Source organism: Misgurnus anguillicaudatus, chromosome 25, assembly GCF_027580225.2.
Source record: "Misgurnus anguillicaudatus chromosome 25, ASM2758022v2, whole genome shotgun sequence".
Taxonomy (NCBI): Eukaryota; Metazoa; Chordata; class Actinopteri; order Cypriniformes; family Cobitidae; genus Misgurnus; species Misgurnus anguillicaudatus.
The window spans coordinates 14,082,431-14,108,735 of record NC_073361.2 but is presented as its reverse complement, the minus strand read 5'-3'; the positions used below and the strand labels follow the sequence as shown (position 1 = coordinate 14,108,735).

Here is a 26,305-nt window from a genome sequence, read left to right as displayed (position 1 = left end):
AAGGACAAACGTCAATTATTCCTCTTATACCACGGTTATCACAGACATTGCTCAGGTGATTATTTTAAGTTATACCACATCTGTTTTGTCAAATGTCTTAATGAGAGCAATGTTTGTGGTAACCGTGTTATATTGAGTTCGGTCCTTCAAATTATTTGAAAATAATGGCAATCTGCTTCATGTCGTGCATTATTTTTTAATAATTCAATAGCCCGTCGTCAATTATTCCTTACGAAAAATAATGCCAGTGGAGCATTTCTAAACCTGTCAGAATAAAGCATTCAACAGCCCTGTGGTATAAGGGTCAGTGACAAAAACGATTTGCATGATGAGAATTCAAAAATCTTTTTAAAAAACACGTTTTAAAAGCAAGCATCGGGTTTATTTCCATACACATAGTGTATTTATGTTAATTTTATGCAAAAAATTACATTTGCACCATTTTTATTAAAGTTAAGACTGAATGAACCTGAGAATGTCAAATGGTGTAACCGGCAATTGCCCCAAACAATAAGAAATATAAAATATTTTATCCACCTCGATGGCATGTAAGCATAATCATCAAAAATAAATAAATAAATAAATAAATAAAATATAATTTTATTAGTTATTTCTAAATGTAAATTTTAATGTTTTTTGTAATATTTGTCCTGACATATGCTGAAAACAGCTCTGTTTTCTAAATAATCTTTGACGAATTATGTAAAAATCTAAACTAGATGATTATATTTTATTCCACATTTTTTAATGAATATATTTATATTTTCATTAAAAAAATACTAGTTACACCAATTGACACAAACCGGTTACACCACATTGACATTTTTGCAATTATCCCACAAATATTCTTTTAAAATGAAAAAAAAAACCGAATTTTTTTCAAAAAAGAAAATGTATGCAAGTAATCTGCACATTTATTTTTAAAATTTTAACCCTTTTACATTTAATTGAACCATAAGGACACCAAATAATTAATGAAAAAGCAGCTAATAAGAGCCAAAAATAGATGGGAACTCCTTTAATACCTCACAGGGTAAGACCTTAAGAAGCTGCTTGATAAAATAGAGTACATTTTACACATACTAGGATGAGTACATTGTTAAATTATATAAGATAGTTACAACATAATGTTGGTGACCAGTTTAATTCGCTTACCTGTTCACATATAGTATTTATATATATAAATATATATGTATCTCTCTCAAGGGTTTTGTCCCACTGGACTAGCCAGGAGGGTTTTTGTCCTAGGGGTTTTTTTCATCCGCTTAACTTACTACTTTACTGTATACGTTACATTATTACTACGCTCGCTTTTCCTACATCTATTAATGTAAAGCTGCTTTGAAACGATTAACAATTGTGAAAAGCGCTATATAAATAAAATTGAAGTTTACAATAAATATTTAAGTGACAATTTTCTATATGCTGTGCATCTGTCTCTCTCTAGTGGTAAACTAACTCACATACAGTTAACTATGATACTTGGAGTTGTCAGGTTCAGTCATGGTGTCAAAGTCCTGTCTGCGTGTTTGCAACATCGATAGTTTAACAGTTCAAGGTTTCTTTTAAAACTTAATGATTATGTTTAGTAAACATACATTAGTTATAACGAACCTTTACGTTAATTACAATATTAGAATGCACACACAACGCATCTTACTACCTTATGAGCTCCAGGTAGCAGTTCCCCTGGAGGTTTCTTTCTCATTACATAACTCTTATTTGCAGTCTCAATGTAAAATGTTGGGTTGGACTGGCCAGATCTGTTAAAACATAAGTAAATAATATAACAAATATTATTGTTTGCATACGAATTGCATTAGTTGGGAGATTTCCTTCTTTATTTATTTACCTGTACTGCTGTACATTTAGTGTAGCGTTGTCTGAAAAACTGTCAAGCTTTCCTGACAGGTATCTTTTCAGGTTATTAATGTCAAATCGATGTTCTGCTCGAACAGCTGTTGTTTGGCGATCCATCGTTTATGCTTTTGTACAAACTACAGAGATTGAGAAATAAAGTTCAAGATTCAGAAAGTGCAGTGTCATTTCAAAATAAAAGTCGCGACTGGCAACTCCATCACATCGACTTTTATTTAGAGGCATTTTGTAGTTAGCTTTATTCCTTTTGTGAAAGACATTATTTGTGTAAGTTAAGAGCCAATTAGTTACAAACGTAGCAAAGTTTTTTATATTGCTTTGTCAATGGATGTTGCTTTTATTTAACAGAAGTACCGAAGTTCACGTTACAAAATAGTGCCTTGTATTTCAAAATAAAAGTCACTCTTGGCTTAACTCGAACTTGTAATAAAACGATATTAATGATCAATGAATCCCATCAAATTTTAGACATTTTTGTAATAAACATTTCCCCCGGAGAACAGCAGAAAGACAGCAAAAAAATCTATTTAACATCACACTGTCTGAAATAGATTAGTTAATATTTTGTGTATACATTTTTTTAATGTTCCTGAGAAATGGTCACGTGATAAATATATAAATTGCATTTATAAGTGTATTCAGTAATTATTTATCTCATATAATATTAATTTTTTACATCAGCCTATTAATAACAATACTCTGAATGAACAAAAGTGTCATCAAGGATTAAATAAATAATGATAATCATTAAAAAGGAAGAAAAACAGTGACAGTAGAGTAGATGAAGACAAAGACAAAAAACACTTTAAAAACAATTCTTTAATGTCATGTTATTTATAAATTATTCGTGTTATTTATTCATCAAATATAGGATTTACACTTATTAGTAATAGGCTACATGATGTGCTCCTGTTCTCTTTGAAGTCCCTTTTTAAATGCTGTACGTTTGTTGCATGTGTGCATACTGTAACATGAGGGACAACCGAAAATAAAACATACAACATTTAGATTCTTATGAAAATAATAGGAAAGTGTATAAATTATGAACCTTCATATGCAACCCCAGTCACAAAGGAATGTTATACTGTATGGCTAGACATGACTACTTGACCATGGCATCAATTTGTTCTATTAATTTGTATGTTGTAAAAATATTTAGAGCAGAACTTTCTGATGGGCAAGCAGGATGAACATGACTGTATTACAAAGTAGTGTGTGTGTGGACCTTGTGCCAAGTGAGCGTCCATATCCTTTGTATTTAGGGGAAAGTTCAGCTTTTTTCCACAGTCCTTCTGCGCAAAATGGTGAAATCTAACATCTCAGACAAGATGACTGACTACAATGGTTTTTATCACATCTCAATGACAGATACGAAACATTATTTTTCAGTGCCATGACATGTTCATATCCTGTGGCAGGCACTCGTAAACAAGATCATACCTACTTTGGTACATTTAAATAAAGAAATAGATCAAGAAAAGTTGTGCTCGCCTCCGCAAAATGGACACTTGTTTTCTTAGAATAAAGATGCTGCTTGTTTGAGTGCTGAGCAGGGCTTGTTCAGGACTGCGCCCCCTTCATTCAGATGGCGCTGTTGCATAGTGAGAAAAGTTTAAATGTCTTTTAAATAACACTTTCTCTTCTGTGTGACTCAAGCTAAATCCTCAAAGCTTGGAAAAATCACATTTTGCAAACCTCAACACCTCTTATGCAGAAATGGCTGTTATTATTAATATCAGCGTTTTTTTGATTTGCATTTTTATATGAATATGTAAACAGCTGCCTCATAATAAATGTTAATTACAACAAAGGAGTAACCAAAATTAAAGAATTAAGAGGGTCTGCATACAAAAGTATAAGAATAGTCCTTGATGAACCTACATCTATTCCCAACATTAGGGATGTGTTCCTATTGTAAAAAGAGACATCTGCGCTAGAACTGCTGTGCTGATTTCAGACCAACAAACCAGCATCTGGCTTTTAAAATCCACATTGTAAGTTCTGATAAGTTTCATTACAATAACAATAATCGTTTTCTGCCGAACAAAACATCCATCACAGTGACACGATTGTCAGAAGGTAACACATTTCCACAAATGGGGAAATTATTATTTCCAAGCAGGTTTTCTCGAAATCCGACCACAAAAATGTTACACCTCTTAAAACAGCCAATGCAGCCCAGACTTTAAAAAATCTGTACACCAAGAATAGCACTATTCTTCCTTACTTTCTCATTATGTTTTATATGTTATTATTGTTTTTCATCTGCAGCATGACTCTAGGAGGCACGTGGGTGGTCACAGTACATTGTGGGCTCAGGACAGCCAATCATGATAAAGGCAGTCAGAGCAGGAAGTTCGAGGTGATCGCTTCATCTGGTCTTCCTTCCATGAATAAACACTGGCAAGCGGCATAAGCATCTGGATATCCGCATGGAGCTCAACACCTCCTCAAAGTATCGGCAAATGCAGAATTCTGTCAGTCCAGGATGTCTGTTTCAAAGGGAACCAGGTGATAGTAGGACAGGTTGGTGACATAAGCTTCTGGATCATCATCACTTAGGTCTTGATCCACAGGATCCAGAGATTCTCTCCCGTCTTCATCATACCTGCATATTGAGGAAGATTATAAAGGAGGATTTTATTACAAATAGAAAAGCATCTTGAAAAACCCTGCTGAAATCTTGTGAGCTGCCTTACTTGACATTTAAAGTCATGGTGGTGCTGTTCCAAACAGCGCAACCCTGTATGTAAAATCCAGGCTAAAGTCTCATAATCGAATTATTTTGTCATTGTTTTTAATAATTGTCATGACCTTACTCAGTCAGTAATAACGTATTTCACCAAATGTTATTTACATTATGTAGAATCACTGTTAGACTTAACTGTAATTTCTACAGTTACTTACCACAAAATGCCCAGCAAAATACCATAATTTTATTTTCCAGTTTATTACTGTAATATGCATTGCATTATGGTTAATAACATGTAATTTACAGTGATTTACTGTATTTTTGAATTTGCGGTAGACTGCTGTAAAACAACAGCAGTAGTGCTACTGTAGTTGAATAAAACAGTGTTATAGAAGCATATAAAATGGAAAAATAAAATATCTCTATGAAATGAAATACATTTTATTTGTTATGCTTTTAACTAAGAAAAAGAAACCTAAGGTTTTGTCGGAGGAGACCAGAAAAGGAAGGATGAGGATCAATATTGGGCCTGGCGTGAACTACAGGAGGGTGTAATCTTTTTTTACGTGAATTTTGCTGGAGTCTACTTGGGAAGTGTAGCGAGTAACTTTTTTATCAAGTGACTCTGTGGCACCGTTTGTGTTATGGACCTATGACATGGGCGACCCAGGTTGGATTTCCCTTCAAGGCAATATATTTTTTAAAACTCGGTTACAGTAAGGGTATTATACTGTAAAATGGAACTGCGGTAAGGGCATTATACATACATGTACAGTTATGGTACTGTAATGGGGCAGTTACAGTAACTCACAGAGTTACCGCATATATACAATAAAAAGTCTAACAGTGATGAATTACTGTAAGCATTATTTTTTTGTTTTGCTATGAACAAGTGACCATTAAGAGTGACTAGGTTTTGAAACTGCAAATATATAATGAATCAGAACCCTTTATTAAGGCATAACAGCACTATTATTACAATCATTACTAACAGCAAGAGTCATTGCTAGACCAATAGTAGACCAATGACATAACAGAAACAATACAGACAGTTATTATAGCTTTAAAGTGTGGTTGTTTGTCAGCTCCAATAAGGATATGACTTCACAAGATCCAGTAGTCAACAGTGCACATCAGCATTAATGTATTTGTGTGGAAATACTGTCATCAGGGGTCCAAAAAGGAGCATCTCAAAATTAATTCCATAACTTCCTACTCACACCCAGGGAAGGAAATACCACTTCCTGTGTGTGTAATAAAGTACCGTGTACACAAGGAAAACAATACCACAAGTCTGTTATAGCTTATATAAAATCCCTTGGATGAATGTAAGCATGTCTTCGGTAACAATATATATATATTTTCTTTAATATACATAGAGTTTTGGAGTGATATGAGTGGCACGAGTGATTGTCAGATACTTACGAGTGCTGGGCTGAGTCAGTGGAGGAAGGTCTCTCTTTGTCCTGTGGAGCGCTCTCATCAAACACAATGGTCTCAGTGTTCGCCAAGCAAAACCCATTAGACCTCATGATCTCTGTGGAAATATCAAATGAGCTTTCAGAGTACTAAAAATCTAAATGATCTTTAAGAACGTAAGGGGCTTTATAAGGAATAATAAAAATAACAACCAAGGTTAATACTGCATTCTACCCCTGTGCTGTTAACTCTTTACATTACAAGTCAAAGACACATACAGCACTCTGTACTGTAAAAAACGTATGTGATGATCAATAAGTAATGGAAACATATGAAGAGTTTGGTTCCAAAATGCGATAAATGCCATTTAAAAAATATATATACTGTATAGTTACCGCCAAAATCAGTATTGTATCAGGTCAGTATTTAAAAGTCAATTCTTCATTTTACCATATATTATCAAAATCCAATATCCACCGTGTTATTCTGTCATCTTTTCTCCCTTTTTTCAAAACGGCGACAAACACCAGTCCTCCTTCTCTGCAGAATGCAATAAATCCGCTCCACAAATCACAGCGCACCATTCCACGCATTGTAAACATTAATGGTGATGCGTTGAATACACACAGAATCCTAGTTTTCCTCATCTACTTTGTACTTCGTGATCAACAAACAACAAAAACAAAATAGTAATTTTGATGGCACTGATAAAACTGTGGTGGTTTTCTGTGACGGGGAAGAAACATAAGCCATCAAAATCGAATAATTTACGCAAGAGGCACTCGAGAGCGGGAAAATGTTGGCTGTTCCTTGTTCTCCCAACAGCATCAAGCTTCTGTCATGCTAACACATTGACCCCAGTGGATCTTATGAAAAACTATACATTATTTTACTCAAAGTCAACGAAAATCGAGCAGGATCAAACCATTGTACAGCTGATCGCTGTCCAAAAAGTTGAGCGACGACGACCCAAGTATAACCGCAGCAATGACAATGTTAGGACGGGATTAGGTTTACAGGGGTAGATGGCGTAATGTAATTTTACCACAGGACGTCTGTAATATTAATGGTCAATTCGGACGGGATTAGAAATCTCAGTAAAACATTCAGAAGTGGGAGGGGTAACTCGATTGAGAAGTAAATTTGACTTTTTTTTTAAGTTTGTGTCGTGTTATTCAGGAACTGACTTGCCACTGACGCAGGTAAATGCTTCTTTAAGTGCTTTAATATTTATAAGAAACCCGCAAATTAAAAGGAAATGACGCAATTTATATATTTACAGCTGGTCATTTCGCACTGGATTATTACCTAAGATAATTTCTCCGGACCTTTTTACAGAAGGTAAAAGTTGCTGTAATCTTTACTGACATTGTCCATAATGATTACTGACATGGAGCATTTGGACAGGACTAAAATCACTGAAAAGCTCTGATAAAAATTGCTTTACCCCACCTCCCTATATGTAAAACTAAACTAATCCCATCCGAATAGTACTTACGTGTTTTCATTAATGACATTAATGTTTATTTTTTTAATCAGTGTATACCAATAGTCAACTAAATGAATATAAAATGGCAAAGATGAATGCACATTTATATATTGATTCAATAGATTTATTGCATTTTGCGGAAAAAAATATCAGTTTTTATAATAAATCTTCAAAAAACCAAATTATGGATTTGAATTTTTAATGTTATTATAACCTAAAGATGTGAAAGTTTGTAACATAATTTTTTTGTATAGAAAGCAAATTTATCCAATTTAGTCAAAATGGATTTATTGTGTTTTGGAACCAAACTCTTCATATATTTTTACATAAAGTATAAAAAGTGAAAATTTAAACAAATTACTTCAATTGATAACACATAAAACAAATTAAGTTTTGTCAAATGTTTCACTTAAAGTTAGAAAATTTAGGATGAAGAAACTTAAAAAAAAATGACTTTAGTTGCTAACACCTTAAACATTTAAAGTTATCAATTGAAGTTAATCCAACTTTTACTTTTTACAGTAAACAGTTTTAACTTGTCAGCTTTAACAGTATATTAAGTTATACATTTTTATTTATTGCTAAAATAATAACTTGCTTTTATTTAGTAATTGGAAGCATTAAATAAGTCATTTGAGCACATGTCGACATTTTTAATATTAAGCTGAAATTACTTTTATTACATATTTTTTATATAGGAGCTGAACTTAAGTTTTTAAGCTAAAAAGATGGAACAGTGTATGTTTGTTTTGTGAGTGAGAAAGTGTTGGATTGAAATGAAATCACTAATGTGGAAAAAGGGAAAAGCTAAAACACAGAGCATTGCAAACATGGAGAAGAAATTGGGCTGAATCTCTTGGATTTTCTATCAACTAACTTGATTGTGAAAATATATTATCCATAAAGGCCCACCTGAAATGTTCACAGGACTCTGAAAGCATGGTTGAATTTTGTGGACGTTGTCATTTCTCAGGACCTGATCTAGCGGTGAACGTTCAAAGAATGTTAGAACAACCTCTGACCTAGAAAACTGATAAAAATATTAAGTTTTATTACGCAATACGTGACAAAACTTCTTATGAAAGTAAACAGACATGGTTTGTTTGTTTATGTTTGATTTTGTTAACATAATATTACATCATGAAACGTGTCAGCAATTGAATCTCTTACCTTCCGAGGCATATTAATGGCGATTTTCAACAGCCTCTCCACTTCATTTAGCTTAGTCTCAATGTCTCTCGCTTCTTTGATCTTCACGAGGCCTATGTTAATACAAAGCAGAAAAAAACATATCAGCATCTTTTAAAGGCTTCTATGAGTTTTATGTGCAGTCATAATGGGATGTGACGTTCTGATTAACAGGCCAAAATTAATTTGACCTCCTCTTTACAACCATACCACTTATTGTGCAGTCTAGACAAGAGTGTGATGATATTCCTGTCAGCCAACACCTAAATCTCTGTAGTATAATAAAAAGCACACTCCCGACCGTGCATTTATGTTGAATTTTACGATGGGATTGAAACTTTATCTGATCCCATAAAACATGTAAAGGAACACCAACAACAAATCCTGCATGGTTTAGCAAAAGGTCAGCTTAAATGTTACCAATATACAGGCCATTCTGTAAAGGTCCTAACCTTTCTATTAACAATACCCAATTCAGTCCCATTCAGGTCATTATGTATGAAATTGTAGACATTCCTTATAGGTAACATGATTCAATCTGACCAAAGTGCCATATGGAAATGTTTTAGTATACAAGTCAGATGGGATTAACATGAAAACAGCTGCATTTCTCGTAACATTTTGTAATTGTCAAATGCTGAAACCCAACTTACATGAACTATGAATCTATGCAGTTGTTCATCAACACATCCTTTAATCATTCAGACAAACCTAAAGCTATATTTATAACAATGATGCTGTTGATGATGACAACAATGACCACAGTCTATGGTCACAGCTATTTTGCACAACAGTCTTTTCTTATAGGCGCTGTTAGAGATTCCACAAAACTTCACACTGATGTAATGCTTACTATTCATTACTAACGTCTCACACTGATGACATCATCCCTCAGAGAGGTCATTAAATCATCTTTGGACCATAATAACTATGACAACAAGCCTAACTGTGTTGTACGTGCTGTATTAGTATGGTGTTCCTAATAATCTTTTAGGTGAATGTAGTTATGTATATTATATTGCATTTCTGTCAAGAGATCTTTCTCAAATTCCCACATTGCACCTTTAAATGTTTAAATTTGGGAAGTCTTACTTGAGATATATTATTGTTTACATTGCTAACAAATAATAGAACAAGTTAGGTTCCTTAAGGAAGATTTTCTAAACAAGACACCAGCTTAAATATGACCAAATCCAGCTGTGCTGTTTGTCTGAACAGATATCCATGTTCTTCCGTTGCCCTTTCAGTCAGGATTTGCTGTGGAAGTGTCCATTTCCTGAGTTCAGTATAACCCGTAACACACACACACAAAAAAAAAAAAAGGTTCAAAAGGCAAGTGCCTCTAAAAAAGGTCCTCATATGCAGTGGCGGCCGGTAACTTCTTTTTTCGAGGGCGCATGTTGCAATATGCAACTTTGAGGTACTAATATGCACTCTTTAGGTACAAAGGTGTACTTTTACGGTCCCTGTAACAGCTATTGTACTTTTATTCTGAGAGTGGACAAATTGCTTTTTCAGCTATTTTGACCTTCAAATCCTTTAGTACTTTTGGGTATTCTCCCTTTGATCGAAGACTACACATCCGAGCCACATCCATACGGATAACAAAACAGGAACCAATGAGACACAGCTAACGACCAGCTTCTTCTGAGCTCAAATACTGAACAGATGGAGGAAACAACTTTGACACCTGGTCTTTCGATACCTTCACTGATATTATCCCATAACCAGCATCCATGTTTAGCAAAATAACACATTTGGATGAACACTATTTGGTTTATAATACACTCAGCATGATATGATGTGACTGTGATGAGTCCTTTTTTTAGATAAGAGAACAAAACTGTTTCACAAGATGCCTGTGTGATGTCGAAATAAATAAGAGCACAATTGTCTTGTCATTTTTGGTCATGTTGATGTAACTGTAAACCATTAACACGTTATCTATACAGACCCACCTGGAACTGTTGCACATTTTTGCTGCAAGTTATCTCGTTTTAGAAGTTCCAATACTACAAACACAGATTTTGGTGGCACAACTTATAAATTAAGAGTCTATATTGCTTCTCAACAAGCTACATTATTTGAACTATTTATTTTCAAATAAAGTGTAACAACTGTAATATCCACAACAAGAGAGTAGACCCTTAAAACATTTGACACAAGTTGAGTAAAACTATTTATTTAACCCTGTTGTTGGGTCATTCTGACATTTTTTTGAAGGTTTTCTGGTTACTGTGGGAGTGGATGGTGAGCGAGTTGGTCACCATTCACTCCTATAGCAACCAGAAAAACATACAAAAAACTCCATTTGGGTTCTGAAGAACAACGAAAGACAATGCGGGATCAAACGACATGAGGGTGAGTAAATAATGATATCATTTTAATTTGGGGATGAAGAACTATCTTTTTAAGGTGTCCAAGCATACGTCATCCAGCATGCATCATTTCCCATGTAACATTTCTGCTCTTTCCTGAATATTATTCTTTACTTTTTACACAATGTTATGTTTTGTGTCTTTATATGGCAACATCACATGTGTCCACCTCACACACCTCATATCTCTATCTCTATGTATTGAGAATGTGTGTATGGTCATTGAGGCCACAAGGTACTAAATTTAGGATGCGCCCAGAACACTCTGAGCTTTAGTGATGACATGAGCCAGGGAAAGTATCTCTCACTTTTTGCCAAGCTGGTGGTTGTTAACTCGAAAACAAGAAGTGGGCCAAGAACCAAGTCGTTCTAGCTTCTCTTAAAGTTATACAAATTAAACCTAGCTTTAAGAAAAAATATTCAATAAATAGAAGGCATAAAATCAATAGACATTTGCACAGCATTTACATTGTAAGACTAACTATAATGGCATTTCTTGACAGCACAGTGGTATAAAAGCACCATGGTAAGAAAAGTTGGACATTACAGCCAAAGCCGTTTGGCAGACAGTGCCTAGAAACAAAGAAACCATGCCAATGTGATAAAGACTGCACAAATTAGGCATCATTCATGGCAACTGTAAATGCCATGTCATCTGTACATAGATGTCATAGTACATAGTAGCTACATCTCACTACTCTGGTCTGAGATCAGGTCATCACGCTATCCACAGTTAATAACTACATATCAAGGTGTGTGACAACATATGAGAGCATAAGTTGTCATTCTTCTAATGTATGAAATTACGTAATTGAACACTTAGAGCTTCCTTTATCTCAACATACAAACATGACAGTCAATATTTTGCTATTTCACAATGACTCAAACCCAACATCTTTCACAATGAAGATATTTGTTCCAAAACTGATCACAAAGGAGACAAATACTCAGTATGAGAGGACATTACAAAAAGCAAACAGGTGAAACTGTTTTTTGTATAAGTGCCTCATGGAAAGGAGATGCAGTTTCTCTGTTTAAAATTGCAGTAACGTTACCAGACATTTAGGGGGAGACATTTAGTAGCATTCTCATCAAAAGTAAGATAGGCCTACAATAAAACTTAAAGGAATAGTCCATTTTCTTAGAGGAGAAGTCCAGATGGTTTGCTCACCACCATGTCATCCAGGGTGTTGATGTCTTTCTTTGTTCGGTCGAGAGGAAATTGTGTTTTTTGGGGAGAATATTGCAGGATTTTTCTCGTTTTGATGGACTTTAATATAGCCCAACATTTGATACTTACCTCAACAGTTAACAGTTTCAACGGAGTTTCAAAGGACTATAAACAATCCCAAACGAGGCATAAGGGTCTTGTCTGGCGAGACGATTGTCATTTTTGACAGGAAGAATAACAAATCTGCACTTTTAAACCACAACTTCTCGTCTATATCCGGTCCTGTGATACGCCAGCGTGACCTCACGCAATACGTCATGACGTCAAGAAATCACAGAGGACAAACGCAAAACTACGCCCCAGTGTTTACAAGTGTGGAGAAAGAGGACCATTCCGATGTTGTTGTATGTGGAATGATATTAAATAATGTCTTTGTGTAAGTTTATTGTTTACAATGGTCCGCAAATGTGCATTATATATAATGGTAACACGTGACCTCTCTACGTCACTACGCATTTATGTTAGGTCGCGCTGGCGTATCACAGGACCGGATATAGACGAGAAGTTGTGGTTTAAAAGTGCAGATTTGTTATTTTTCTTGTCAAAAATGACAATCGTTTTGCTAGAAAAGACCCTTATGCCTCGTTTGGGATCGTTTAGAGTCCTTTGAAACTCCGCTGAAAAAAACGGTTAAGTATTAAATGTTGGGCTCCACCAAAGTCCATCAAAATGAGAAAAATCCTGCAATGTTTTCCTCAAAAAACACAACTTCCTCTCGACTGAACAAAGAAAGACATCAACATTTTGGATGACATGGTGGTGAGTAAATTATCTGGATTTTTTTTAGAAAATTGACTATTCCTTTAAAATCGTATTTCAGATAAATGAGCTGTAATTGCTATATCAATGTATGCTAAATAAAAAACTTTTGATTGTTGATTGTTGTAAGTGAGACTTACTTATCTGGTAGGCTAGCTTAAGCATTTTTCTGTAATTTAATTATTTGACTTGTGGGTTAACAGTGTATTTAACAGTGTTGACTTGTGGGTTAACAGTGCATATAACAGTGCTTTTTAGCTTTGACGTGAGGTCCAAATATGGCTGATATATATTTATAAGACTCTGGTCACTGACTCATCTGTTTTAAAAGGAAAGGAGCCACGTGATAGTGGTTCTGGTTTGTGTGTCATTGTATCTACAGTGTACAGTAAATTATTAAGCAGGCTACTTGAACCTTGTTCCCAAACAACATGAAAAACGCCCTGTCCGGGTGGGTCATCCTTACCCGAGACACTTGCCTATCAAACCCTTTTGACTAAAACACAATGGGGTAGATAAGAGTAGTAGGGTATTGTAAGTATTAGGGGAACAACTTTGTGTATTTACTATAATGTATTCTTCTCTATTTATGTTACTCTGTACTGAATATAGAGACATGTATAAAATAAAGCAGTGTTTCTCAGGGCATGGGGCTTTAATAGAACTCCAAGAGGCCTTAGGGTTACTTAAAATTTAAAATAAGATAAAACGAGCATTAAAACAAGTTAACCAATAACTAAAAAATCAAGATATTTGAATGCTTTATCTTTATCTTTGTTTTTGTGACAATGTGTTGTTTCTAGAGTTGTCAAGAGATTAATTGCGATTAATCACATGCAAAATAAAAGTTTGTATTTACATAATATATTTTTGTGTTTATTGTGTGTAATTATTTTGTATATATAAATACACACATATGCATGTATGTATTTAAGCCTATATATGTGTATTTATTGATATTTTTATATATTTTATAATTTATTGGCTATAGATAAATATATATATACATACATAATTTTTCTTAAATATACAAAATATTAACACACAATAAACACAAATATATTATGCAAATACAAACTTTTATTTTGTATGCGATTAATCGCGATTAATCTTTTGACAGCACTAGTTTTTTTCTGAAAGGAGAAAATGCTGTAGTGTACTATAGAATTTACTATAATAACTGTTGTAAAATTCCTACAGATACTGTTTTTTAAGTATACTACAATATTTATTACAGTTTATCAATTTACTATGTAATACTACCCAATAATATATTGCTAATATAATATAGGCTACCAGAGTATTTGCTACTATAGTGAACAAAATAGACTACGGTATTTTCATGTTGGTTCTTGATTATTTATATAGCAAATGTATATCTTTCTAGTTTTACAACGCATTAAAATATTTTAGTAAGGGCTGGGGGGGGGTCAAATATTCTTATGGACAAGTTAAGTCAAAAAGGTTGAGATCCACTCAAACAAAATCAGACGCAAGAGCAACACACCCACCTTCTATCAGAGGAGACTTGGATAAATCTCGTCTGTCTTCTGGGAAACACTCGATAAGTCTTTTTAAAAGTCTCCCCATATCCGAATAGCTCCTGTGCAGATACAGAACATTTCTGTCCGACCACTCGGTCCTTATTTCAAAGAACTGCTCTTCCTCTCCTCTTATCATGAGCCTCCGGATCCCGTTAACCCAACAATCCTTCACAAACATGTTGACTAGGGATGTGCCCTCAAAAACCGCCGATGCCATCTCACTGCGCCCTCACGGGGTACATTTATCCTCCTGGACAACTTCAAACACATTTAAGCAGGGGAAAGTCATCCAGATTGACGCAAGCATTCAAAAGGGTTAAAAACACGTATTTGTCATCAAATATCATGCGTTGTCAACGCAAAAAGCCTTGTTTAAAGCCACTTGACAGACTTGAAGCGCATCTCCACATTTATATTTAATACTGGTTATATGATCCTGAAATTTAACGTTAATTATTCGATCCGCGCGCTGTTGCCTTCCTTTATTCCAAAATTGCGCAGACTGCTGGATAATAAAGTTTAGCTGTTCCCTTAAATGTCTAACGGACTGCCTCAGTCTTTCTCTACGTCTTCATAACCGAGTCGCTTTAATCCCATTAGATGCTGTTAATCGGCGGATAAAGTCCAGAGATGATCATCTGTGCGGAGAAAATAACAGACGAAGTAAACAGGCCGAGAGTTTTGTCAGAGATAAAAAATGGAGCGTTTCCTTCTATTGGCAGAAGTTAAGTCTTCTCCACCCCTTCTTCCTTCTCACTGCCTTCAACACAGAGAGTTATGCGAGGAATTCACCCGAGAGAGAGAGAGAGAGAGAGAGAGAGAGAGAGAGAGAGAGAGAGAGATGAACAACATTAAAGCTGCTGATCACTTTCATACTCATCTGAGTGTTTTATGAGTACTCATCAGCTATATTTTGTAAGTTGCGTTGTACGTGATATTTTTTGCGCAAAAACAAACATTTAACAAGCAACAGATGTAAAAATGTAGGCTATTTCTTAGGGACCCCCAAAATTTCTTCACTTAAAGGGGACATTTCACGAGATGTTTTTAAAAATAAATCAGAATATGTATGTGAAATTCTAGCTCAAAATATCTTATAGATAATTTATTATAACATGTTAAAATGTCCACTTTGTACGTGTGAGCAAGGATGTGCCATTGTTGGCTGATCTCTGCACTAAATGGCAGCGCATGGTTGGATAGTGCAGATTACGGGGCGTTATTATCCCCTTCTGACATCACAAGGGGAGCCAAATTTTAATGACCTTTTTTTACATGCTTGCAGAGAATGGTTTACCAAAAGTTGCTCGGTTGATCTTTTTCACATTTTCTAGTTTGATAGAAGCACTTGAGACCCAATTATAGCACTTAAAAAAAACAAAAAAAAAACATATTTTCATGATATGTCCCCTTTAAATGGATTGCTTGTTATGTTTAAAATTTGCATCAGGACACGTGACATGCACTGTCAGATAAAAATGGTCTCTAGGTGTACACCATTTTGCACCTAGGCCTACAGATTTAATTTTATTCATGGGTACACTGTAAAAAAAATTCAATTTGGTTAAAAGTCATTTTAAATTTACATTTTATCTTGACTAATTATGAGTTGCTGTAACTCAAATCAAGTTGAATTAGCTTAAAGCAAAGAGTTTTTTTACCTTAAAATAACGTTTCCAAAAAAGTTTCAGTCGTTCATCCACTTGAAACAGGGTGAACGGCACTTTCACATTCGCTTTGCAGCCCTCTATCGACCAAAACCGCACTAAAGAAGTTTTCAACCATCGGGTCGCGATCCTGTAGTTCGAGTGAAAACTACAAAAACTTGCTTTACGGCAGACCTACAATCCAATCAGAGCCAGCTATGCTGCAGTATTTACGACAGTGGTAATGCACTGTAAAAAAAGTCCGTAAAAATTTCAATGTTATTGCAGCTGGGTTGCCGGTAATTTACCGTAGATTTACATTTATGTTATTTACTGGCAAGAGTTTGTTCAAAGTTAAATAAATTTTAAATATTAACAAGTCTTTATCTTTACAGAATAAAACTATACAATAACAGCCTCATGCAAAGCATTCTGGGAACCAGAAATCATCATCAACCTTTTTCTGTTTTTTGCTTCAGATTTTGTTTCAAGGAATGTTTTGCTTGATGCTTTTTTTTGGTTTTGCTCTGTAGAGACAAGGAAATGTAGATGTTTGATGTTCATTTAACTTTGAACAAAATGTTGCCGGTAAATAACATAAATTTAAATCTACGGTAAATTACCGGCAACTCAGCTGCAATTTCTACGGATTTTTTTTACAGTGTGGACAATTCCACTTCTAACCTGTAGGGTAAGCAAAGAGCAAAAATTCCTTAATGTTGCTTTAACTTATTTTTTTAAGTTACAGCAACTCTACACTGGTTTATCACTACTTTTAGAGAAATACATTTCTCTTTTTCTGACCACTGAGTCCCCAGTGGTCGAACTGTTTTCATCTTTTGTAAAAAACTAAATTCCTTGTGATTTTGATGATCTTCTTATTTTGGGTAATGTGCAGAAACAAATGTCAAGAAGATAAGTTATTTTACTTCCATCATGGTACATTTGTCATGAGTACACAAAAGTATTTCTTATGGTGATGTGAGTACTTGCAGTATGGTGATATTCTGAGCCCAGTCTGGGACAAATCTCATAGATGATCATAATGGCCTCATATAAAAACTCATAATGTCTGTATGGAGCCATCTTTAATCAAGAGCATCAGGAAGATAGCTGCTGTTTAATAATTTGGGCCAGCTGAAAGACGGACCAAATGATTGTAATTTATATTTTATTCACGCACACATGGCTTTAATCAGTATGCTACACATTAGGTTCATTAGGTAGCATAAATTAAAAAGGGTATCCAAAGGTTTAATGGATGAGTAAGTAAAATGCATTGCCTACAGTCGCATTTGACCAAAACGATGGGAAAGAAAACCATTATATACCATAATAAATCACAATGAGAAAGGGCAATATACAGTATATTATATAATGCAATAAAAGGAAATGTCACACATGTATAAGATCTGATGTACATGTATGATTTAGTGAATGTGGGGTTTTATGGAAGTTTCTCAAACAGGATTGGGATCGGTTTTCTTGAACACGCTCACAGAAGGGTGTAAATTCAGACTAAGTTGCCTGTAATTGAAACATTACTCACATTCTCGGGAAGAGATGTTAAAATCCTACATATAATCTGGCCGGACGGCTTAAAAAAAAATCACAGAAATATGCAAATTAAGTCCTTTCAAAGTCACAATGACTTTAAAATGCACCAGCTTTAATACATGCATCGACAGCAAATAAATATAATTGTAGCTGATTTGTGACTGATTGGAAGCAGCATTACAGTATACATTCACTTGGATGTGGTAATACAAACTTAATACATTACTCCATTATCAATACCGTCAACAATGTTGGGTAAGTTACTCAAAAAAAGTAATTAATTATTAGTTACTAGTTAAATCTTCAATCATCTAAATAGATTACTGTACAAATGACTCTCTCCTAAAGTATTTAATTACTTATTACTAATTACTTTCTAAATCCTATTTAATAAATGATAGGCATGAAACCGCTCTTTTAAATCTTTCGAATAAATAAAAAAATTATTGTGGTCACACTGTATGGTCCAATTCTTACTATTAACTATTCTATCGACCACATTGCCCCAATATACTCCTAATTACTGCGTGTTAATACTTAATTAAGTTGTTATTAAGTTTAACTATTGGTAGGAATTGGGTAGAATTAAGGATGTAGAATAAGGTCTTGCAGAATAAGACATTGATATGTGCTTTTTAAGTATATAAACAGCCAATACCCCAGTAATAATATTATAATAACTCTTATTTACTTAATTGGATACATAAAAACATGTATTTTAACGTGTTAAATGCAATTAACTTTGCATTTAAAACCATTCTTGTATTATAACAGTCCATAGACAGTAGTTCAATTACATCTAATGTAACTGTGAGTAATAAGAGTAAAAAAATAAGAGTAATCCCCTACTTTATTACAGATACTAATTACTTAGTAACTAGTTACACCCAACACTGACCGTCAACCATATAGCTAAGAAAAAGGTTTTTTACAAAGGTAATGGCATACATATGTTTAAAAGGACAATCCACTTTTTTTTTTAAATGCTCATTTTCCAGCTCCCCTAGAGTTAAACATTTGATTTTTACCATTTTGTAATCCATTCAGCTGATTTCCGGGTCTGGCGCTAGCACTTTTAGCATAGCTTAGCATAATCCATTGAATCTGATTAGACCATTAGCATCACACTCAAAAATAACCAAAGACTTTCAATATTTTTCCTATTTAAAACTTGACTCTTCTGTAGTTACATTGTGTACTAAGACCAACAGAAAATAAAAATTTATGATTTTCTGGGCTGATATGGCTAGGAACTATACTCTCATTCTGGCGTAATAATCAAGGACTTTGCTGCTGTAACATGGCTGCAGGAGGTGCAAGGATATTACGCAGTACCCATAAATAGTCCCCTGCTATTGAAAGTTACCAAGGGGGGTCAAGTTTAAAATAGGAAAAATATCGAAACTCTTTGGTTATTTTTTTGCGCAATGCTAATGGTCTAATCAGATTCAGTGTATTGCGCTAAGCTATGCTAAAAGTGGTACCGCCAGACCCGGAGATCAGCTGAATGGATTCCAAAATGTTAAAAATCAAATGTTTAATTCTAGGGGAGCTGGAAAATGAGCATATTTTCAAAAAAGTGGCGTGTCCCTTTAAAAGGACTAATTTAATAATGAAATAAGTTAAATGCATGCAAAATGAATTAAGAACATTGAACAAATGTATTATTTTTTTAATGTATACACTGTCAAAAAATATAGTCAAAAAATAGTCCCTATAGCTATCACTGGGCCAGTACCCTTAAAAAAGGTCCATTTAGGTACAAACATGTATATACTACATATACTAATATGTACCTTTGATGTAATAATATGAACTGTTTAGCTGCAAAGATGGCTTATAACATAAAATATTATGAATTCAAAATTATGAATCATTAATCCAAATATAAATGATTTTATGAATTACGTATTTAATACAGTAATTATACAATAATTCAATTTAATTTATGAAATTATCAAATGATTATACTAATAATAGCTATTTTGTTTTATTACCTTAATTAAATTGCATCTAGGGGTGGTGATGACGCAGTGAATAAGACACACACTTTTGGTGTGAGAGACCCGGGTTTTAATCCACTGTGACACACCATTGTGTCCATGAGCAAGACACTTAACCCCTAGTTGCTGAAGAGGCGTGCGACCTCTGACATATAGCAATTGTAAGTCGCTTTGGATAAAAGCATCAGCTAAATGTAAAATGTAAATCTATGGAGTAATAAAACGGCAATCTTCATTCTTATGAATTTATCACCTTCATCTCTGTTAATGTTAAAGGTGAAAAATCAACAGCTATGAAATTCCCATTTTACCCAGCATGAGTTAAGACTACCGGTAATCGGCTATTGCTAAAATGCTCTTTCATCCCAAGAGCTTCATAGATTCTTTGTAAGAAACCTGATATATAACACATAAAAATGTCCAATAAATCTTTGACTGTATGTGAGATTAATTATTTGGTCAGCTATGCGTTTAAAGAATACTAAACATGCTGGATGTGGTTAATCCACAGGAGTAAGTATTTTCTGCTCATGCAGACCCTGAGCTCATGTGAGTTGGAATAACTCATTATAAATGGGAAAGAGATTCACAGCGGTGCACACTTTCCAAACCGCTCACAGCGGCAGAATATTTATCGTCCTTATTTGAAGCAATGCAATCTTGGACAAGCAGAGAGGCGATTTAAGACACATGTGCTGAACGGCTCACATGTGATGTTACTTCTTAAATGGGAGGCAGATGATTTTAGTCTTAGCCAGGGAACTGATATAAAGTGAAGGATATAAACACTAGCTTTCTTGCCATCAGAATCAAAATGATGTTAACTATAAATTGGCAGAACAGTTACTAACCAATGCTACTTATAACTTTATTATAATGTAGATCCAGCCAATCATCCTATACATAATGTAAAGAACATTCAGTAAAAATAACTTTGGATGCTCCCATCATAAGATTATGAGACTTTAGCCTGGATTTCACAGGCAGGGTCACATTTAAGCCACGTCATCCTCCTTCCTCCCCATTTGAAAAATAACACAAAGGCTTGTAATTGGTCTCAGAATGCTGATATATCATCTGGCAAAGATCTTCATAGCTGCTGGTCATCAGGCCTCAGGCAGTAATGGTGTAATAACTGTGTTGCATGTAACACTAGAACATGCTTCTGCGCACCAGCGGTAACCAAAAACACCCAGCGTGATCGTAGACCTAACCAACAAAGTAATTGTAATGGAAATCCCCTCGTCTCTCTCTTATATGGGATCACGATGTTTGGAGAAACATCATACGGTGTGGTTACTTTGCAAGTTCAGCAAAAAGCATATATTTCGCATACAGCATGAGTATGTATACCTCCGTACTGGCATTACTCTTTTGAAAACAAAATGGGATACCCTCCGTACAAAATTAGAGAAACATACTGTAATTGACTTTGGCCATGATTAACAAACACGCATCTTATGAAAGAAGAAACTAAAGTGTGTGGGAATAGAGGATTTAAAGTAGTAAAGAAGGGTCTGAAATTTGAATAGGCTTCTCTGAATCCTTGCCAGGGCCCCTTCAAAAACATTTTAGCAGTCTCAGCAACCACAATGATTTGGGAGTCACATTCCTTTTTGCTGAGGTCACATTAAAGGTACATCTACAGTACCACTCTCATTATATGCATGAGATCTGCTGCAGTATTTTCATAACATATTTGGAGTGATTGATATTAATATAACTTTCGGAGAAGTTGCAACCCAGTATCACGAAATTTCGTACCTATAGTCACGTAATTTTGTGAATCTTTTCCGTGACACTGACGCGTTTTTCCGTCTTTTTGCATGAACATGTCACGCAATTCTGCATTGTCACGTATTTATTACTCAACTGTTTTGTCTTATTTTCTTACCATTGTCGCTTCGGTTTAGGGTTAGATTTACATAAAACGACATCCTTACCCAAACCCAACTCTAACCCTAATGCCAGGGGACAATGGTTTATATAAATATAAAAAATAAATACCGTAATGAAAAAAAAGGTATAAACCACTACTTTCAGTGACATCCTAAGGCAAGCACAAAATATAACCCTAAACCGAAGCAACAAAGGTTTGAAAATAGGACAAAACAGTTGAGTAACAAATACGTGCACATATGTGTACGAAAGAGGTAAGGTTGAGTTTGCATTTGTGTATTAGTGAGTATTCAGGGAGCCGACATCAAATACGTATTTTATTACACGCGCAGCTTTTATGAGCTCATAATAATATTATAACAAATATTAGGAGTGTAACGATTCAACCGTGTGTCCCATTAACAATGCCATCTGAAATCGATTCTGAATCGCAAGGCTGCGATTCTTTGTTTCACGCACAGCTTGTGCGTATACTACGGCATTTGGTTAGTAGGAAGTCCTTATCAATCTAAAATCATTATGAGTCGGACAGTGACACATAAACAAAAATACGTGACATGTTTACACAAAAAGGCGGAAAAACGTGTCAGTGTCACGGAAAAGACTCACAAAATTACGTGAATATAGGTACATAATTTTGTGATACGGAAGTCAGCATATAGAAAGTGACAGTGCATAATATGTCAGGGCTATCAACAAAACACATATAGTTACCCAGAAAATCCAGAAGCAGAAATCAAAGATAATTGATATAACAAGATGCTGCACTGCTTCATTACTATGAATACACTGTAAAAAAAATTGCATTTAAATTTTTAAAGGGGAGTGTTTAACGGTATTTCATGCATTCTGACGTATTAACATAGTTTAATAGTTGGTTTCCTCATGCTTAACATAGGCAAAGTGTCAAAAAAGCAGTTGAACGAATGAAAGAGTATTTCTGTGTCGAATGCACTTCACCAGGGTTCGTTTCAGAAAGTTTTTTTCGAACATGGGTACATTTTATGTTGGTTAGGGTCAATCAGTGGAAGAGCAGAACTTTACATCATATGCACTTACGCGCCGATTTGATGATTAAACTTAAAAATATAAGTGCAAAAATATTTTTAACAATATAGGGGGCAATGCAACGCTCAATATGGGTGCACTAGCGACAGAAGTCCCGCCTTCTAGGTGAAAGAACCAATCATCAATCGATAAAAGAGTTATATAGTACTTAAGTATTTTTACTTTCTACATAAAAGTACATTTTCAATTATTCGTATTTTATTAGTGTTTTTCTTTGGAAAACAAACATTCCAAAACATATTATCATAATTTTTACTCCACCACGTTTCATAATTTCAAGTTTTTGGTTTATATTTAATATTTAAGTACATTAAACATCTAGTAATTTTTTGTACTTTTACTTAAGTACATTTTTTCCCGTACTTTTACTCAAGAAAGTAAAAGTACACAATTTTTATGTAATTAGGCATTAAATCAATTTTAATATGCAAAATATAATGAATACACAGTATGATTTTATGCTTTAGAACAGGGGTGTCAAACTCATTTTAGGCTGAGGGCCGGATGGTAAATAACGCCATGATGTGAGGGCCGGATATTTTTTTTAAACTTTAGTGTGCTGATAATTGTGTTAATATTAACTAAACAAACCAATTAATTCGTTTGTTCAGCAAGAAAACTAGAGAAACACACAGCTCTGTGAAAACTACATTTCATAAGGTCACACTCATACTGTACATATTATACACACAAATTTACATCTGTACAAAATCCACTGGCCTTAGGTTGAAAAGCCTTAATTTAACTTCTTTTGCATTATTCCTTAATGCCAAAATTATTTATAAATCATTAAATTTTCTTTGGAATATATTTGTAATGAGAACAGTCATTTAGAAAATGAAAATGCTAGATGGGGCAGTGGCCCAAACCAAAAAGGACACTAGGGGGGTTGGTACTATTATTATGGTTTTAATAAAATATTATGATGTGTTATATTACTAGCATGTGATTATAATGGGAAATATAATAACAAGAATTAAAGTGTGACAATCTGCTAAATATTCAATATGATTTACCTGCTGGCTTGATGGAGCTTTGAATCCGTGTTTGCAATGTTGAACTGCCTTTAGCAGCCTCTCTTTCCGTTCTCTGTCGTTGTTTTGTGAAGGCATTGGTGTTTTTTGTATTTTTTGTCTACAAAGTGTGCCAACAACAGCAAATTTAGTGTTTATATTAACTTAGATCTGATCGGGAACATTAAATCGATTAGACATGTATTGTAACGTTAATAAGAATGTGGCTATTTTGTTGTTCTTTGCTTGCTAGCACTTGTTAGCACTTTTAAAACAGACAGCAAATCATTACCGGAAGAAATACATAAACAAACTTCCAAATTACTAATTCTGTTGTTTAACAACTGATTGAATGTAATTAATCTACCTGTTAATGCAACGAACTTCAGAAACTGTCGTCTTGACGTCTTCGCTCTCCAGGCAGAGAGTGGACACAGAGATGCTGCGGAGCGGTCGGGAAAACACGAAGTGGACCAGCGGAATAAGTGGATCTTTAGCGGAGCAGTAACAATACAACAGCAAGATTTTTGGGCACCGTGTTAAGTCTATGTTCCGCGTTTTGCTGCTTTCCGCAAGTCTCTCATATTGAAAACGCACTAGACACCCGCCTGAAAGGGTTTTTAAAATATGTATTTCATATTTAATAAATCATCATGCGGGCCGGATTGGACACCGCGGGCCGTATGTTTGACACCCCTGCTTTAGAATGTAGTGAACATTTTTTAGTAAAGAAAAGTATTTTTTTTCCCAAGACAAACACTCTGATAAAGCATAGATGCTTGAAAAATGTAACTAAAATACTTAAGTATTATACACCTCTGATGATTCTCTGATGGAGAGGCTCTCTATACAGTGCGTAAGACGATTACCAAACTCTAGCTAAAACTGTCACGATCGGTATACACCGGGAAGTGAAAACCAAAAGGAGAACCCAAACGCAAAGGATGTATAAAATAACTAAGATTTATTTACAAAACTGAAACACCCACGAGGGGGTAAAAACAGAAAGGAACAAAAACACTGTGATGTAACACAAATCAAACAGAACACGAGAATAACTCGGATGGGAAAACTGGGGAACATCAACACAGTAAACTACAATACAACGCACGCACACCACACAGAGAACACAAGGGCATTATATAGACAGCACATCAATGGGGAACAGGTGAACATAATTAATCACTTAAGACATGATTACATAAGGGAGTAGGGTAAAAGTGACAAGACACTGGGAATACGTGTTACACATACATGATGTGAAAACACACGTATTCCCACATAAAACAATGCTGCCCTGGTCCTGTCCTCTGGATAATAACCAAGGTCAGGCAAGACCATGACAGCCACACCACACTGGGAACACGTGTCACACAGATATGATGTGAAACTCACGTGTTCCCACGTACACACAATGCTGCCCTGACCTTGCCCACAGAACATAGACCTGAACCTATACTAAGGTCTGGCAAGATCACGACAGCAACAAGACACCGGGAACATGTGGCAGCCACACACAGAATGTGATCCCACATGTCCCCACACAGAACATGATACTGCCACGGTCCTGTCAGATGCACTCAGACCTACATCTAGCACGGATGTCTGACAGGACCGTGACAAAAACGACCTTGAAACTTTTTTTGGCATAATTAATTTTTTGGCATAATTTGAGCTTAATTCGAGTTTTAGTAGAGCACCTATTTCATTGCTAAAAACAACGTTATTTTGTGTATTTGGTGAAATACAATGTGGTTTATGGTTAAAAAACATTATTTTCCACATACCGTACATTTTTGTAGCCCCAGATTTTACTCTCTTTTCTGAAACGGATCGATTTGAAAAGCTCTGTCTCCCTGATTGGTCAGCTAATCTGTACATTGTGATTGGCCTACCTCTGACGTCAGCCGGAAATGTGACGCTCCTTACCATGTTTGAAAGATTCGCTCACAATGCAATGCTAACAGGAGTTAACTTACAGGCTGTGTGTCCCAGCGTGAGGAATTATGATAATGTCTGTCTTTACTACATCACCAATCCCAGGAAATAAACTGTTGCCTACAATCAGTGAGATTGTAAAAAAGATTTACGTTGGAGACGATAACTTGCGTCATCGTTTACTTTGGGGTTTGTACCTTTTGCATATCTTTTGCATGTACTAACACACACCTACACACCAATGTAAAATATAAAAACGTGAATCGGACCTTTGGTGCTCTTTAATTGGTTAGTCAGAAATATGTTATTTAATTGGCATTAGGTAGCCTAGATAGGACTTTAGTGTTGCATGACTGAAATAACTGCTCGGACAAGCAAACATGGCCGCCTATCAACGTCTCTAAAGGGACTTTGACCGAACACAAACAAACAGGCAGCAAAAACAACCAATAAACTGCACATGCTAAAATCAAATAATTCATTGATCTAAACAATGCTAGTCACACGTTTTAATTAACTCAGTTAATGCCCTCCAATCACAGATTAATGGGAGTATTTCCAGATTTTATCTTTTGCAAGGCACAATACAAGCTGCCAAGATGTT

At 34.9% G+C, this 26,305-nt stretch overlaps 2 protein-coding genes across 2 annotated transcripts in view; both read right to left on the bottom strand.

Annotated features, from left to right (window-relative positions):
- The window catches only part of acad11 (acyl-CoA dehydrogenase family, member 11), a 65,525-nt gene extending 63,505 nt beyond the window's left edge, over nucleotides 1-2,020 (bottom strand). The window contains exons 1-2 of the mRNA XM_055181357.2: nucleotides 1,853-2,020; nucleotides 1,664-1,763 (exon numbers count right to left, since the gene is read on the bottom strand). Coding sequence (XP_055037332.2) covers nucleotides 1,664-1,763; nucleotides 1,853-1,977 — 225 coding nt within the window. The 5' untranslated portion in view covers nucleotides 1,978-2,020. The remainder of the gene's footprint in view (nucleotides 1-1,663; nucleotides 1,764-1,852) is intronic.
- A 659-nt stretch (nucleotides 2,021-2,679) lies between these two features.
- On the bottom strand, nucleotides 2,680-15,338 carry pxdc1b (PX domain containing 1b). Its single transcript, XM_055181356.2, has 5 exons — nucleotides 14,545-15,338; nucleotides 8,649-8,740; nucleotides 8,391-8,508; nucleotides 5,996-6,107; nucleotides 2,680-4,486 (listed from the first exon to the last, which is right to left on the bottom strand). The coding sequence occupies exons 1-5, from the start codon at nucleotides 14,792-14,794 to the stop codon at nucleotides 4,357-4,359; spliced, it is 702 nt and encodes a 233-aa protein (XP_055037331.1). The 5' UTR covers nucleotides 14,795-15,338; the 3' UTR covers nucleotides 2,680-4,356.
- Between the last annotated feature and the right edge of the window lie 10,967 nt (nucleotides 15,339-26,305).